General features: G+C 34.8%; 1 protein-coding gene across 4 annotated transcripts in view; it reads left to right on the top strand.

Moving 5' to 3' along the window:
• The window catches only part of PPP1R12A (protein phosphatase 1 regulatory subunit 12A), a 113,588-nt gene that overhangs the window by 83,569 nt on the left and 15,634 nt on the right, over window positions 1-14,385 (top strand). For all 4 annotated transcript variants that reach the window (XM_027655443.1, XM_027655453.1, XM_027655425.1 and 1 more), the window contains 6 exons: window positions 2,329-2,419; window positions 3,905-4,102; window positions 4,279-4,447; window positions 6,452-6,570; window positions 7,764-7,829; window positions 13,436-13,452. In XM_027655443.1, the coding sequence (XP_027511244.1) occupies window positions 2,329-2,419; window positions 3,905-4,102; window positions 4,279-4,447; window positions 6,452-6,570; window positions 7,764-7,829; window positions 13,436-13,452 (660 nt within the window). The remainder of the gene's footprint in view (window positions 1-2,328; window positions 2,420-3,904; window positions 4,103-4,278; window positions 4,448-6,451; window positions 6,571-7,763; window positions 7,830-13,435; window positions 13,453-14,385) is intronic.

Genomic DNA, 14,385 nt, shown 5'->3' on the forward strand with positions numbered 1-14,385 from the left:
AAATGAAATAACTTCTACAAAAACGTGGATTATGTTTTTATTCTTTCCCACCATGATTCAGGAAGTGCCCACATGTGCTAATGACAAATTTCAATACCAACCATGGTCAGAACAGGCATTTTCCACAGTGAAATTTGACTGAACCCAACAAATGAAAAGCAAAACCAACAAAATGCATCTTTTTTTTCAAAAATAGTTCAGATTTTAAAATACAAATGCTATTTCAGTCTCATATCAGCTGGAAAGGCAAGGAATGTAGAATTAAGGATTTTGCGGTCTTATTGACTCTCATTAGTGTGTTTATACTAATGTGCACGTAACTACACACGCTTTAGATACCTGCAGTGGGCCTGAAATTCCTTGGTTTTGTCTGACTAGGATGATTGTGTAATATATTGTTGTAGATGCATTCTTCATGGTATAATAGAATATCTATTAAATCTTAATAACCAACAACAGTATTTCAAAGATATTAAATAAATAAAGACACTATAAACTTTTTAGTAATGAAGCAGGTAATGGCACATCCTTTTGGAATAGCTAAAGCTATAATCTTTGTATGATTTTTAGGATTGGTTTGGAGAAACAGGGAAGAAAATTACAAATCTTTAAATCTTTTTATCATGAATAATACTGTATAGGGAACCTGTGTGGCATCCACAAGGGATGCTAGGGAAGCTGCAGTGTGCACCTGGCAAGTTGAAAGTTTTCATTTTCTCTCAGTGAGATTTAAAGTATTTCAGATTTATTGGAAGGTAGGTGTAGGTATGACAGTTACCAAAAACCAATTTCAGTAGGAGAATTTGTAGCAATTTTCAAACCCTAAAGATTATACCTGCTCTGCAGTCAAAACCTTCTAGGTGGGTAATGTTTCAGGTCATTTTAGCTAAAGCAGCCAGCAGCCACCCTTTTCCTGATGTACATAGGGCCTGGAGCTCTAGGAAAATGGAAAGTCAATGAAAAATGCTATTTGCAAGAGAACAGGATAGGGAAATCAAATTAACATAGTGTGGGGTTTTTGAGATGTGTCATACAATGGGCGTTGTTTCAACATTTTTAAGTATAGCAGATAAGTATTTTCCTGTGTTTTAGGGGTACTTAGTTTAATAGAGTTAGAACACAGGTAGTGATACGTAGGTCTGTATAAATGAAGTTTATTTTAAGTGTTAGAATTGTTTCAATACTGTTTTTAATATGTGCTAAGGCTAACAAATGTATTATTAGATGATCAAAGAACTTCTCTTTCTATATATAAATTATTTAAGTGTTAATAGATGATGGCATAATCACTAGCCAACTATTGAATCATTAGCCAATTATTCTTAACTAATGACATATAAAAAGAGACAATCGGAAAATATTGCAGAATCTGATCTAAAGAAGCTCAGAGAGGCTTAGTGTTTTAAGCAACCTTCAGATTTTGCTTTTCCAAAATTTTTTTTATTTTTTCTAATTTTTAGCTAATCTAAGGATTTCAAAACAGTGTGAAATTACAGCAGCATTCCCAGAATATTCTGTAATAGAAAATCAACAAATGCATTAAAAACTTCTAAATTCTTTAATTATGGTTTTCCATACGCACAAATATATGTATTTATACATGTAAAGATATTTATATCTTGGTTGGGTTTTTTTTTACTCTAGTTACCTGCATTGGAGAATTTCTGTAAAGAGTCCAGACTTTGTGTGTCTACTCCAGTAGCCTTTTGGATTTGATTACAATTACCTGCTTACTCTGGAGGATTTTTGTGGGTTTCATGAGGATTTATTTTCAAGCTCATTTTTTTTAAAGGGAGTTGGTTTACTCAAAGCATAAATGATTCATATGAAAATGTAGTAACCACCTCCTCAAGGACTTTTGATTTCTGGTGCAGTAAGTGATATAATTAGGTTTTCTGCATTAGCTGTACATTTAGCTTTTTCTAAAAGCTTACAAATAATGTTAAAAGTTAATACGCACACATATTCGATGTATAAATGTCTATATGGCTGAATCTCTGAGTTCTTCTATCCCTGAAGAAGTACTTAGTAGGCTGGTGAAATACCAAAAGAGCTGAAGTTATATTTAGAGAAAATGGAAAAAGGAAATCTAAATTAAGTAAGAAAACACTGTTTATTTTATTTGAGTTCTAAGACTGCTGTCTTGATGAATAGATTATTATGATATGGATGAAATGTCTATAATGTAACCTGGTTTATATAGTTAAAGATTTTCTTCTGACTGCTTTGGTTTTTACTCCTATCATGTTGTGGGGGTGTATTCTGACCTTTTAATACGTTTGTACAAAAACTATCATTTGCCAATTTTGTTTGTAATTAACTCTTTAGATCATACCTCACTCCAGTACGGGATGAAGAGTCAGAGTCCCAAAGAAAAGCTAGATCCAGGCAAGCAAGACAGTCTAGAAGATCTACGCAGGTATAGTAGTATTAAAGCTTCTACGGTTGTGGAAACATACCCATAACGTAATACTTGAGAAACAGGCATAGCATACTGCATTTGCACCCATTTCTAATTCTTCTTCTTCTGTGCAAGGGCTATTTGTAAATAGTGTGATTGAGCTGACCAACATATGAATAGCTAACAAGATCCATGACATAGAAAAAATACATTCAGGCTAGCGTCTGTGGAGACAGGAAAGTACTAGGAGAGAGTTTTTTGTTTGCTTGCTAATAATCTAGTATCTAACTGCATGTCTCCTTGCAACATTTCTCTCTCTTAGTTTACATACTGATATATTTGGTGGTTCTTCGCAGTTTCTGTCAGAACTTCCTTACAGTGAGTTGCAACTAGCACAATCCTAACATAGGGAAGGATATGGCAATAGCAAAATAGAGGGAGTATCTCTAATGGTACTTGAATGCTCTTTGGGCAGTGGAGTAACTACCAATCACTATCTGCTGACAAACTGAGAATAATCAGCATATAGGCCCTGAAAAACAGCACAAAAATACTGTAGCCATTGTCCTTACCTGTTTTAAGGCCAAGTCTCTATCTACATTGTTTGCTGATGTTACTTTCAAATCTTTGCAGTTTTATACTTCTCAAATATTTCTGGTTACCTTTTGTAATGAGAGATCCACTCTTGGTACGACTTTATCTTATCAGAGTTATTTTTGCTTCCTAATACTAATTCAGAACCCTGAATGATGGTTAAACTACAGGCCCACTATTGTTGAATCTTTACAGTAAAGAAGCTACCAGGAATTACTTTATCAACAATTAAATAACTGATAAGCTGCAAAGTTGGCTTTGAAGAATAGATTACGAAGTGTTTTGAGCAACGTCTCAGTCAGATGCATCAGCTGAAAAGTGTAGTAGAGAAAAGCTGTCTTCAAAAAATTGTTTGCTTTCTGAGCTTACTTCAAGACTAGTTTTTAGCCTCAGAATAACAACGAAATAACAAATGAGTTACAACTTTCTCTAGTGCTGTCAGTGCAATTTTTTATGTCTTGCTGACCTAAAAATCCAGTTGCAGAGAGTGAATTACAAAGTATCAACATTTCTGAAAATATGATGTGCTATGTTTTTAGAGTTCTTTCAGAAATATTTAGTATGCTTATGGTCATGTTGGAAGCATCGGAAGCATCTAGTGGGTTCTTAAATTATCTCTATAGGATCTTCTATTCAGTCTGTATCTGTTAGTTCAACTAAAAATTATCTTGCTGGAGAATCTGTGGTAGATCACATTACAGCAAACACTTTGCCACTTATCAGAGGGATGTTTGGTTCCAACATTCGAGAGGAAAGATTATAGGTATAATAGTAAGAAATTTATTTCTTACTAGCTAGATTTAATTTTCTTAAGTTGAATTTTTTGTTTAAAATATTTATGTAATGTGATCACCTGCATTAATATCAATTATATATTAAAATGGTGTTTGCTGACTGCTGTTTTCACAGGGTGTAACACTGACAGATCTTCAAGAAGCTGAAAAAACTATAGGAAGAAGTCGTCCCACACGAACCAGAGAACAGGAAAATGAAGAAAAAGAAAAAGAGGAGAAAGAAAAGCAAGACAAAGAAAAACAAGAAGAAAAGAAAGAATCCGAAACTAAAGATGATGATTACAGACAAAGATATTCCCGAACTGTCGAAGAGGTATTTTCATGATGAGTCTCTTTAAGTAGAGAAATTATGTGAATCCTGACTCCAACTTTAATAATTTAATTTTGGTACTACTATGAGAATTATTTATATAGTTAAATGTTTTAATATCCCGTGGTTTGTATTTGTTAATCTGTGTAAATTAATTTTGATATTTTTCTACTGAATAGCCATATCATCGCTATAGACCAACGTCAACTTCAACTTCATCATCATCCACCTCTTCGCTCTCCACCTCCACTAGCTCTTTATCAACTTCAAGTCAACTAAACAGACCAAACAGCCTTATAGGTATAACTTCTGCCTATTCTCGGAGTGGAACAAAGGAAAGTGAGAGAGGTAGGAGTACTTTTTTGTGAAGGGTTTGTTGTTGTTGTTGTTTTAGTTCACAAAGGGTAACTTATGTTTCTAGAGATAGTTCAAAATGAGGTGCGATATGTAAGACCACTGAGGATGTACCTTGTTCCCATCTTCTATAACTTGGATATAGAGAGGAAAGAAGATTTTCTGGACTTGGTGGTGGTTTGCAACTGTTTAGTATTTTTCCATTATTGGGTCATAGAAATGTCAAATATACTGCAGTAAGTATCCACATAATGCTTTCATTTTTGCTTTAACACAGCAACTATAATAAAATACCATATTTCAGAGTCTAAATACTTGCAGGTATTAAGAAGGAATTTTACTTGATTAAATAATTGGTAAATGACAGGGATTTTGTTTCAGTCCTTCTACACTGAAGGACTGGAATGATGCTTTACTGCTTTAAGGACATCTCAGGGTTTCATGAGCAGCTGAAAACAAAGGGAAGGGCATGCTTCCCATGGTAGTTCAGAATGTTTAATGGAACCATAGTTCTGAATACTTTAACTAGTTTATGTAATCTTAAACTGAGGATTAGATGCATGATACAGAGATCACAAAAAAGCTTTTCTCTGTCACACTTTTTGCCCTCATTTCAAATGTGAATCACCGGCAATAATTCTGAGAGATGTTGTGCCTGATACTTTGCCTGTCAAAGGAGGAGCCTTTGCAGTGTGATCTCCTAGTCCCTCTTGGAGGCTTGACACAGTTGACTTGAGAGAAATACTTTAATTCAAGTTATTATTCAGTGGCTTTAATAGGGTTACTGATTGACATTGATAATTTTGTTCTACAGAGGGTCAGATAAAACGATCTATTGATGAAATCTCTGTGAACTGTATAGCAGTCTTGCCATGTTCCTTAAAATGGTATTTTCTGAGGAAATTGTTGGGGCTAAGCTGCGGGGATATGCTTTCTGAATTTTTTCCCTTTGTCCTAACATGAACTGAAATTTGGATTAAGATTCTTCAGTAATGCATTCTTACTCTAGGAAGCTCTTTCTACACTGTTCTGTGGAAAAGATTTTCATGGGTAAATATTAGCTACAGCAGGTTTTATATTTTTTCACATTATGACTTCAGAGGAGAACTACATTACCATGTGAAATCCCAGCAGTCAAGTCCTAAGTTATTTAATTACAAAAGGTATATGATCACCACAAATATTTGTGTTTCCCTTCTTTCCTGTTTAATTCTTGCTTCACACTAAAATGTTTATTTACCTCTGAAGTCTATTGATGGTAGTTTTTAATTTTTAGTGATTAGTGATGCTTCTATCTGAACTCAAATCTGTAGTTGCTTTATTTAATAAAAGAACATCAGACTGAATAGACCATGTGATAATAAGTAAATAACTTTGATTTGTCCAGGTTTGTTTAAATTTATTTTTTTTACAAATTACTTGTAAACATACAGTGAAGCAAACATAATCCTGAGGTATTATGTCTTTTTTGAATTGCAGTTGCATTTGTTTTAAAGAAAAAGGACATCTGTAATACAGTAATAATCTAATGTAGCAGATCCCATTTTATTCTTCCTTGGAGCAAAAATCGAGATGAAACGAAGGACTCTAAGGAGGACTTAACAGCCTTTTAAAAGTTGGGATTTTTTTTAATACTGAATTCTTGATTTAAGCAAAAAAAGCTTGTTTGATGAAGAATGGTGAAGAATTATCTTCTCTTCCTTTGTTCTCTTATACATCTGCTGACACAGATGTTTGAATTATTAGGATTATTGTTACATTGAAACATATTGTCTAGGTGTCTTAGGTGGAATTAGTATTTACAGTATTTTAGAGCTATATACTGGGCAGTGTATGTTACAGAAAAGGCTGTATGTGGTAAGAAGCTCTATAGCAGATTTATTTCAGGTAAAGAAAAACATTGCAAGAAAATTAAAGACTGAGAAGTATTATTTCAGAAAATTTTCAGCAAATTAGATTGTGTCATAATTCAATGAATAAGAAAGCTGTTATTAACAGAAGGAGGCAAAAACGAAGAAGAAAAGGAAGAAGATAAGTCACAGCCTAAGTCTATAAGGGAAAGACGGAGACCAAGAGAAAAACGAAGACCTACGGGAGTTTCTTTTTGGACTCAAGATGTAAGTAAACTTCACTTATAGCAAAGTACACTCTTCATGCATAGTGTACCCTTTAAATAGAGAATACTTTAGAGTAATACAGTATATAACTAATTGTTCTAGAAAAAAATGCTTTTCTAGTTATATATTCTCTTTTTCTTTGTTTTGATGCTTTCAGGAGCAGAATCAAAATTAAGTCTTTGTTTGGTTCATAGTGCTAACTAGAACACTGTAGTAACCGTAACTTAATAGGAATTAATCATAATCTAAAGAGAAACATTAATTACTGAACAAATGTTGTATTTATTATGTTGTTTATTATAATCCTATTAATTATGAGATATCTTAAAAGTTGTGTATAAGAATTTTTTTATAATAAGCTCTGAAATAAATGGAATGTATGAGCCAGTTCCCTGTCACATAGCTATATAAATTGATTTTGCTAAGTTGATATAAGCTCTTTTGTCACATCAACTGCAGAAAATATTAAAAGAGATTGTCAGTTGAATATCAAAATAAGTATTTCATGTGTGTTTAAGTTTTGTTTTCAAATTTTGTCAAACCTAACATGGAATTTCCAGTATGTTATCAAAATTGCAGGGAGGAGGAGAGAGGAGAAGTCCTAGCCATGTAATCATTATAATACTGTTAATTACAAGGTATCTCAAAATTTGTGCATAAGAATTTTTTTCTTTGTAAGGTGTTTTTTTCCTTTGCATAGAAATGGTTTTTCAGAGATTTAAAGCATCATGTGGATTTCAAGTATCTTCCTTTCTTTGATAAACAACTATTTAGCGTTTATCAGTGATCAACTGAGAACTATGTCTATTACTTTCGACAATGCAATATTCTGCATACATACCAAAGCTGTAAGAAGGAGAGTCGTTATTTGGCACATTACAAGTAGCCATGTACTGCTATCAGAATAGAAAGGTTATAGTTGCTATTTCGGGCTCCTCTTCCCTTTTCTTTGTCATAGGGTCAATATGTAATGTAAAAGCAAGATTTTCATGTGCCAAATGCAAAGGTAGGTTTTGTCTCCTTCTTGTACTGAAAACACGTATCTCTTTGAGAATTTTCTTCATGTATCCTCTATATTCTCTGTAGAGTATTCTGCTGGTCTTACATTTTCATATTAAAAGTGTAGAATGCCTTAAAATCTCACTATGCTTTCAACAGTTTAATTATTTTTCCTCTCCCACTTCTTTCACCAGAGTGATGAAAATGAACAGGATCACCAATCCGATTCAGAAGAAGGAACAAATAAGAGAGAAAGTCAGGTAATTTAAGGAAGATAATTTGTTCATTAACTTTCTAACAGATACATTTTTATTGTAAAATTTCTGTTGCAGTTGGATTCACATATCAACAGTGGCCAAAACTGATAGTTTTTGTCTGCCATTCTGATTATATAGAATTGTCATCCAGACAATGTAGATTAAATTTCTGACAGCCAGGTCAGGGACATGATGCAGCAAGTTATTGGAGGGAGCTTTCAGTTTCTACCCTGCAAAAATCTGTATTTCATGTGTACTTTTATTTTCAGGTAAATTATGTCCAATAACTTATGCGCACTAATTAAAACCTTTTAAAATTAAACCCAGTGCTGTCATTATTATAATTAAAAAATAATATGACAAGTTAATTTAATGAAGCATAGAGAGTTGAAGAGCACAATGTATGTAATTTCTCCATTTGATGAAAATGATTTTCTGAACATCCTGATTTAGTATTATTGGTCTTGTTAAAATGTTGGTAGAAGACAGTATAATAGGTTTGATCTGATGGGAGAAATCCTTAAAAACTGAATGGTGTGAGACAGTGGGATGAAGAGGTGCTAAAAAGGAATTAGTAACATAAGCTGTACTATAACATGGTATAGCAGAATGTATGTCTTTGAACCTAAAACCTGGAGTAACACACTACAGAATTATAGAATCAAGTTCATTACTGAAGAATAAATATTTCTGATATTTCTCTTTTTTATAAAAGCTTCCATTGCACATTTCTTAAATACTGTAGTTAAGAGATTCATTCTGTGCTGTTTTGGTTTACTGTATTTTTTATTTCTGTGTCACATTAATGTAAATGCATAGTCCTGTTTCATTTCCTCCCAGTAGTACCTATTATTCTTAAATCTGTAATTACGCCATATTCTGTTCTGTAGAAATTAATTTTCGTAGAATGTGCACGTGGTGCTTCTGTGTAGAACTGGCTGACTGAGAGTGCTTGGACAGGTGCACTTTTTTCTGAGTTAAAAAGTGGCCCAGTGACTGGTGGAGCTACATCCAGCCAGAGGCTGGTCATAAATGGGGTTCTTCAGGGCTCAGTATTGGGGCCAGTCCTGTTTAATGTCTTTATCAATGACCTGGATGAGGGGATTGAGTGCACTCTCTATAGAGGGATCTGGACAGGCTGGATCGATGGGCCAGGGCCTCTTTTATGAGGTTCAATAAGGCGAAGTGCCAGGTCCTGCACTTGGGTCACAACAACTGCCTGCAGTCCTACAGGTTTGAGGAAAAGTGACTGAAAAGTGGCCCAGGGGAAAAGGACCTGGGGGTGCTGGTCACCACCTGGCTGAACATGAATGAACAGTGTGCCTGGGTGGCCAAGAGGACCAATGGCATCCTCAGTGTGGACAGCAGGATCAGGGAAATGATTGACTCCCTGTACTTGGCACTGGTGAGGCCACACCTTGAGTGCTGTGTCCAGCTCTCGGTCCCTCACTGCAGGAAGGACATTGAGGTTCTGGAGCTTGTCCAGAAAAGGGCAGCGGAGCTGGTGAAGGGTCTGGAGCACAAGTCTTATGAGGAGCAGCTGAGGGAGCTGGGATTGTTTTGTCTGGAGAAAAAGAGGCTCAGGGGAGACCTTATCACTCTCTACAGCTACCTGAAAGGAGGGTGTAGCCAGGTGGGGATTGGCCTCTCCCCCCAGGCAGCCAGCAACAGGGGAAAAGAAAATGGCTTCAAGCTGCTCTGGGGGAGGTTCAGGTTGGACATTAGGAAGAATTTCTTCACTGAAAGGGTGGTTAAGCATTGGAATGAGCTGCCCAGGGAGGCGGTGGAGTCATCATTTCTGGAAGTGTTGAAGAAACGACTGGATGTGGCACTTGGTGCTATGGTTTAGTTGACATGGTGGTGTTCAGTCAAAGGTTGGTCTCGATGATCTTGGATCTTTTCCAATCTTAATGATTCTGTGATAATCATGGCTTGACTTAGGAGTCAAAACACTCTCCTAGGCTGTATACTTCCTAAGAAGACGTTGGTAATTGGTTTCATTATAAATCAATATAATATCAGATAGGAATGTATGGAGAGCTCTGAAACAAATTGAATGTATGAACCAGTTCCCTGTCACATAAATTGATTTTGCTAAGTTGATATAAGCTCTTTTGTCACATCAGCTGCGGAAAATACTAAAAGAGAAGAAAGAAATATGAGTAAACTAGAATTACAGTGTCAGATGTTCAGAAAATAGTTAACCCATTCAATTCTTCTGGTTCTTTGATGTACTATTATTTGGAAGACAAAGTTTGGAAATGCTGAAAAACTGTATTACTTCCTTAAATGATGCTATTGTTGCTTTTGTTTGCTGATTTTTTTTATTGGTGAAGCTAGAAGCTAGAGGTGGAAAGTGGTAACTGTAAACTTCCAAAGGCTTTGGTGGTAACTTAGGAATTTAAACTAACTAAAGAGAGGGGGTCTTGTGTGCATGCAACAGAGAAAATTAAAGGACCTCAGACAAAATAGTTTCTAGCCTGAATTTTTTAAGGAATCAGAAAAATCATTATTTTATTCATGTTGGAGGTCTTTGAAGGAACTGTCTTGTAAGATTTCAATTTGAATTTCTTGTTTTTCAGTACTTCGGAACTGTCTTTTGACTCCTTAGCTGATCATTTGTCCATAAAGGAGAGCTATTAAAAAAAAGTTAGACTTTGCTAAGCACTTTTACAGCTGAATGTTGTTCTCATGAAATTTTGCTTAGGCTTTTTAATATTAAGGGCAGAAAATTTCTTCAATTAGCATAAAAAATGCCATGTTACTTAAAGGAAGGTGGTGTTCTTAAGGATAGTCTTAGAACTAAGTTTTAGGATAGCCATTTAAAAATAAGGAAGTCAGAAGATTACTTTGGTAGATGAAGGATTCTAAGTCAAAATGTGAAGCTTATTTTTCAGAATGATGCATTAAAAAAAAAATAAACTCCAAAAACTTTAGTAATTTGACTAGATACTACAATTGTGGTTAGGTTATAATGAAATGGACCAGAATTTTATCAGATACGTGATTTCTGAAAGGTGGGAGCTAGCGATGTTGGGATAATAAATGTCACTAGGTCTTCCGGTTTTGTGGAAGTAAACATGAGAAACTGGATTAATAGTGTTGGTTAAATGATGTATTCAAATTTTATTTTTCGGTTTCACTGCTGTGGCACTTTTACAGAAACACTCATTTATAACAGTACAGAAAATTCCACCTGAATTTAATATTTTATTTTCATGACCAGTAATTATTGTAACCTCGCTAAAATGTAATGTGCTTGTCTAGAAGCTTAGTGTACTTTTTCAAATATGCAGTTTATTTAGGTCTCCAGGGTCTGTTTAGAGTGATAGTGCAGGGTCAGGTTGTTTAGATAAGGATACGTGTGTTTTAATTTTTGTTACTGCTTTTGTGCTGCCAATGTAACTCTGGCTGCTGAGTCTGCTCAGTTCTATGACTGTACAAAGAACATGCATCTCATGTGATTTGGATGCACAGGTATATCTTTGTTGGCATCATTTGTCCTCAGACAAGCTTTGTGCAAAGTTTGCAGATTCTCAGTTACACTTTTTCACAGATTTTTATCAAATGTCAAAAATTGAACTAAGCACAACTGACTGATTTTGAAGGAGAAAATAGTGAAAACAGCTAAGACTGCTAAACCACCACCCCCACCAAAAACACCTCCAAACCAAACCCAAACACATTCTGTGAAAAGTGAGGGGAGCAAGAACAGGCATGTGCTTGAGAAATGTGAGGCTCTTTCAGTGAAGTATGGAAGCAGGATGGTGCTGGAGCAACAGGAGCAGGGATTCACAGCTTTTGGGGAACAGAAATTGCTGAAGGACAGTTTTTTGAAGATTATGGCATCCTTGTCTGGCTTCTCAGGTTCCCAGCCTCAGCCAGGAGAGCAGGAATGGGCTGCATTTGTGTTTGCCTGCCTCTAGTAATTACTGCTCTCTTGCCTCAGCAGTTCATTTTTTGTCCCCCTGTGTAGCTGGAAAATTTTGTTTCTAAAGTGGTCTCTGTGACTTAATAACTTGCCTTTCTGTTTGGGAAGCTATAGTGCAGCACGGGAATGGAGATCTGGAAAGTTTTCACATTACCACAGCACCATAGGGAGTCTACCAGAAGCAAAGAAAAACAGCCTTTAGGAAGCATGTTTGCTGTAGGCTGTCCTACATTGTAGGTAAATGTTAAAAGGACCAGCTTAGCATTTTCTTGAATGCAACAGTCCTTGTAAAAATAGAAAACTAAAGTTTTTATGGACAAAAATTCCTCTATTTTGTTCTCACCCAGAGAAGGAATCAGTGGAAAAGGGATTTTTTTAGGTCATTGATTACATGGTGGAATTCTGTAATCTCACACTGATCATGCTTACACGTAGGATGGATGATGCAAGGTAAGACTCCTGCTTAGATGAGAGTTAGTTTTCTTTTGGCTAGTAGCCTAAAAACTATCTATGGATAGGTGCGTGCCACCTAACTGTGACATATTCTACAAAATCTCTTAATTCTCAACATTATTCATGCTCTTAACAGAAAATAGCAATGTTTTATTAGGAGTGGTTAGGCTATAGCATGTACTTTTGATATCTTCTGTGCAGTAAATGTACTTCGAGGTGTCAAAGGGGAAATTGAGTATATTGTGGAGAATGCGGCTGTTTTCCTCTACATATTGAAAAACTACCATTACTTCTGTAAAAGAAAACCAAGCAAGGCACATCACCTTCCAAAAAAAACACCCTATGGGAAGGCTTCAGCCACTGCTGGGGGAATAACATTGAAGGATGTCCAGGTGATGATATATCAGTAGAGTGTCTTGACTGAAATACCTGTACTCAAGTTTGTTACTATAATTGGAATAAATTATGAATCTGTGTTGACCACCCAGAGGGGAAAAAGGTTTGTATGGCTGATGTAATGCTTAAAGGGCACTCCCTCACTCTTAAGTCATCACTTCTAATTAAATTTCACTTGTCAAATAAAGTGATTGAATTTTGTGCCTGTGGATTCACCTGGATTGAATGAATGAAAGTAATATAAAAAATGAAACTATGTTATTTAAATAAATAATAAGTACTTCCTTATGTTGGTGGTGTAGTAACTTATTTCCAGTCATGCTGTGTTGAAACAGTTATTCTGTAGCTTAATTTATATCGTTAGTTTGAGCTGAAGTTATTATAGATATGTTAGAGAAGAGGAAGAAGGAATAATGAATTCAGGGAACACAGTTCTGATGTCTTTAATAACAGTCAGGCAAATAACAGAATGCACTGACTGCTGAAATTACTCCAATGTTTAGGGCACTCAAGACTTTTAGAGTGTGATGTTAACATCCTTGTAAATCATATTTTGGCAAGCACACTGTAGCACGTATTTCTTTTCTTTTCCAGACATAACAAAATTGAAGCTTGGAAATGTTCATACAATACCTACTGGTGGATAGCATGTGCATTTAACATAGTTGTTTAGCTGTACTTGTTCACAGATTGTTATATATTGTATTGAATTAAATTACTGACTTTTATTTGATTATTATATTTATATAATGTATAAGTTACTAATATATTTATATTAACTATTATTGAATTATTCTTTTTCTCTTTTTTTTACCTCTTCTCACCTCAGAGTGATAGCATTTCAAGGTATGTGCAGTTTAAACAAATTAATTTAGAACTGTTACGCTTTTTCTCCACATATTGTCATTTTAAGTTCTTTATGTACAAATTCAGCATAACCCCACTAGTTAAGCTGGTTTGAGCTTTAAAGGGCTGTAATGACACTTAAATTTTGTATAAAATATGATTGTAAAGCTACAGTATTGACTTTTTTTTTTCTATGTGTGGGTGGAATATATTGAACTCTGTATTTATAGTGCATTGAAGGCAGATATTTTGTAGAACTTAGTGGATACAGTGCTATTCCCCACAGATTTATCAGCAGGGAGTCAGCTTTTACAAAGAAGACAAGATGTTCTTGTTGCCCCTCTTTTAGAATACCTGCTGAAAATTTCATGTGTAATCTCAGGAAAAGTACTACAGCCTCTGAAAATCATATTTCCTTAGGACTTGTTAATAAGTAAATGCTGAAATAGTATTTTTTAAAAGGGTTTGATTTCTTTTTAGACCTTTAGAATTAATTATTGGATTTTATTATGTTCTGTCTCTGCTGAAAATCTGTTAAATAAAACTGCTTTAGCGTATGATTAGTGAAGAAGGAATAGTGTGAAATTAGTCTAAACTTTATTAATAGCAGTTGTAATTTAGTGATTACTAGGATAAAGACTGCTGAAGATTTGTTTCATAAACTACTTCTACTGAAATATTAGAATCCACAACAAAGTTCTGAAATCTTGGTTTCTGTAATAAAACTTTGAGAATTCATGTATACCAGTATTTTAGAGATTACTTTTTTAAAACTCTTCAATTAAACTAATACATTTTTTAAAGAATATGTCCTGTTTATAAGTAAAGGAGAATTTTTGCTTGAATTAAATTATTTAATTGAAAATATTTCTCTATATACGTTGCTCTGCAGACTGAGCAATTTGAAAACACATTCACAGAGAATCTTGCAGT

This window comes from Corapipo altera, unplaced genomic scaffold, assembly GCF_003945725.1.
Source record: "Corapipo altera isolate COAL_440 unplaced genomic scaffold, ASM394572v1 1, whole genome shotgun sequence".
NCBI classification, from domain to species: Eukaryota; Metazoa; Chordata; class Aves; order Passeriformes; family Pipridae; genus Corapipo; species Corapipo altera.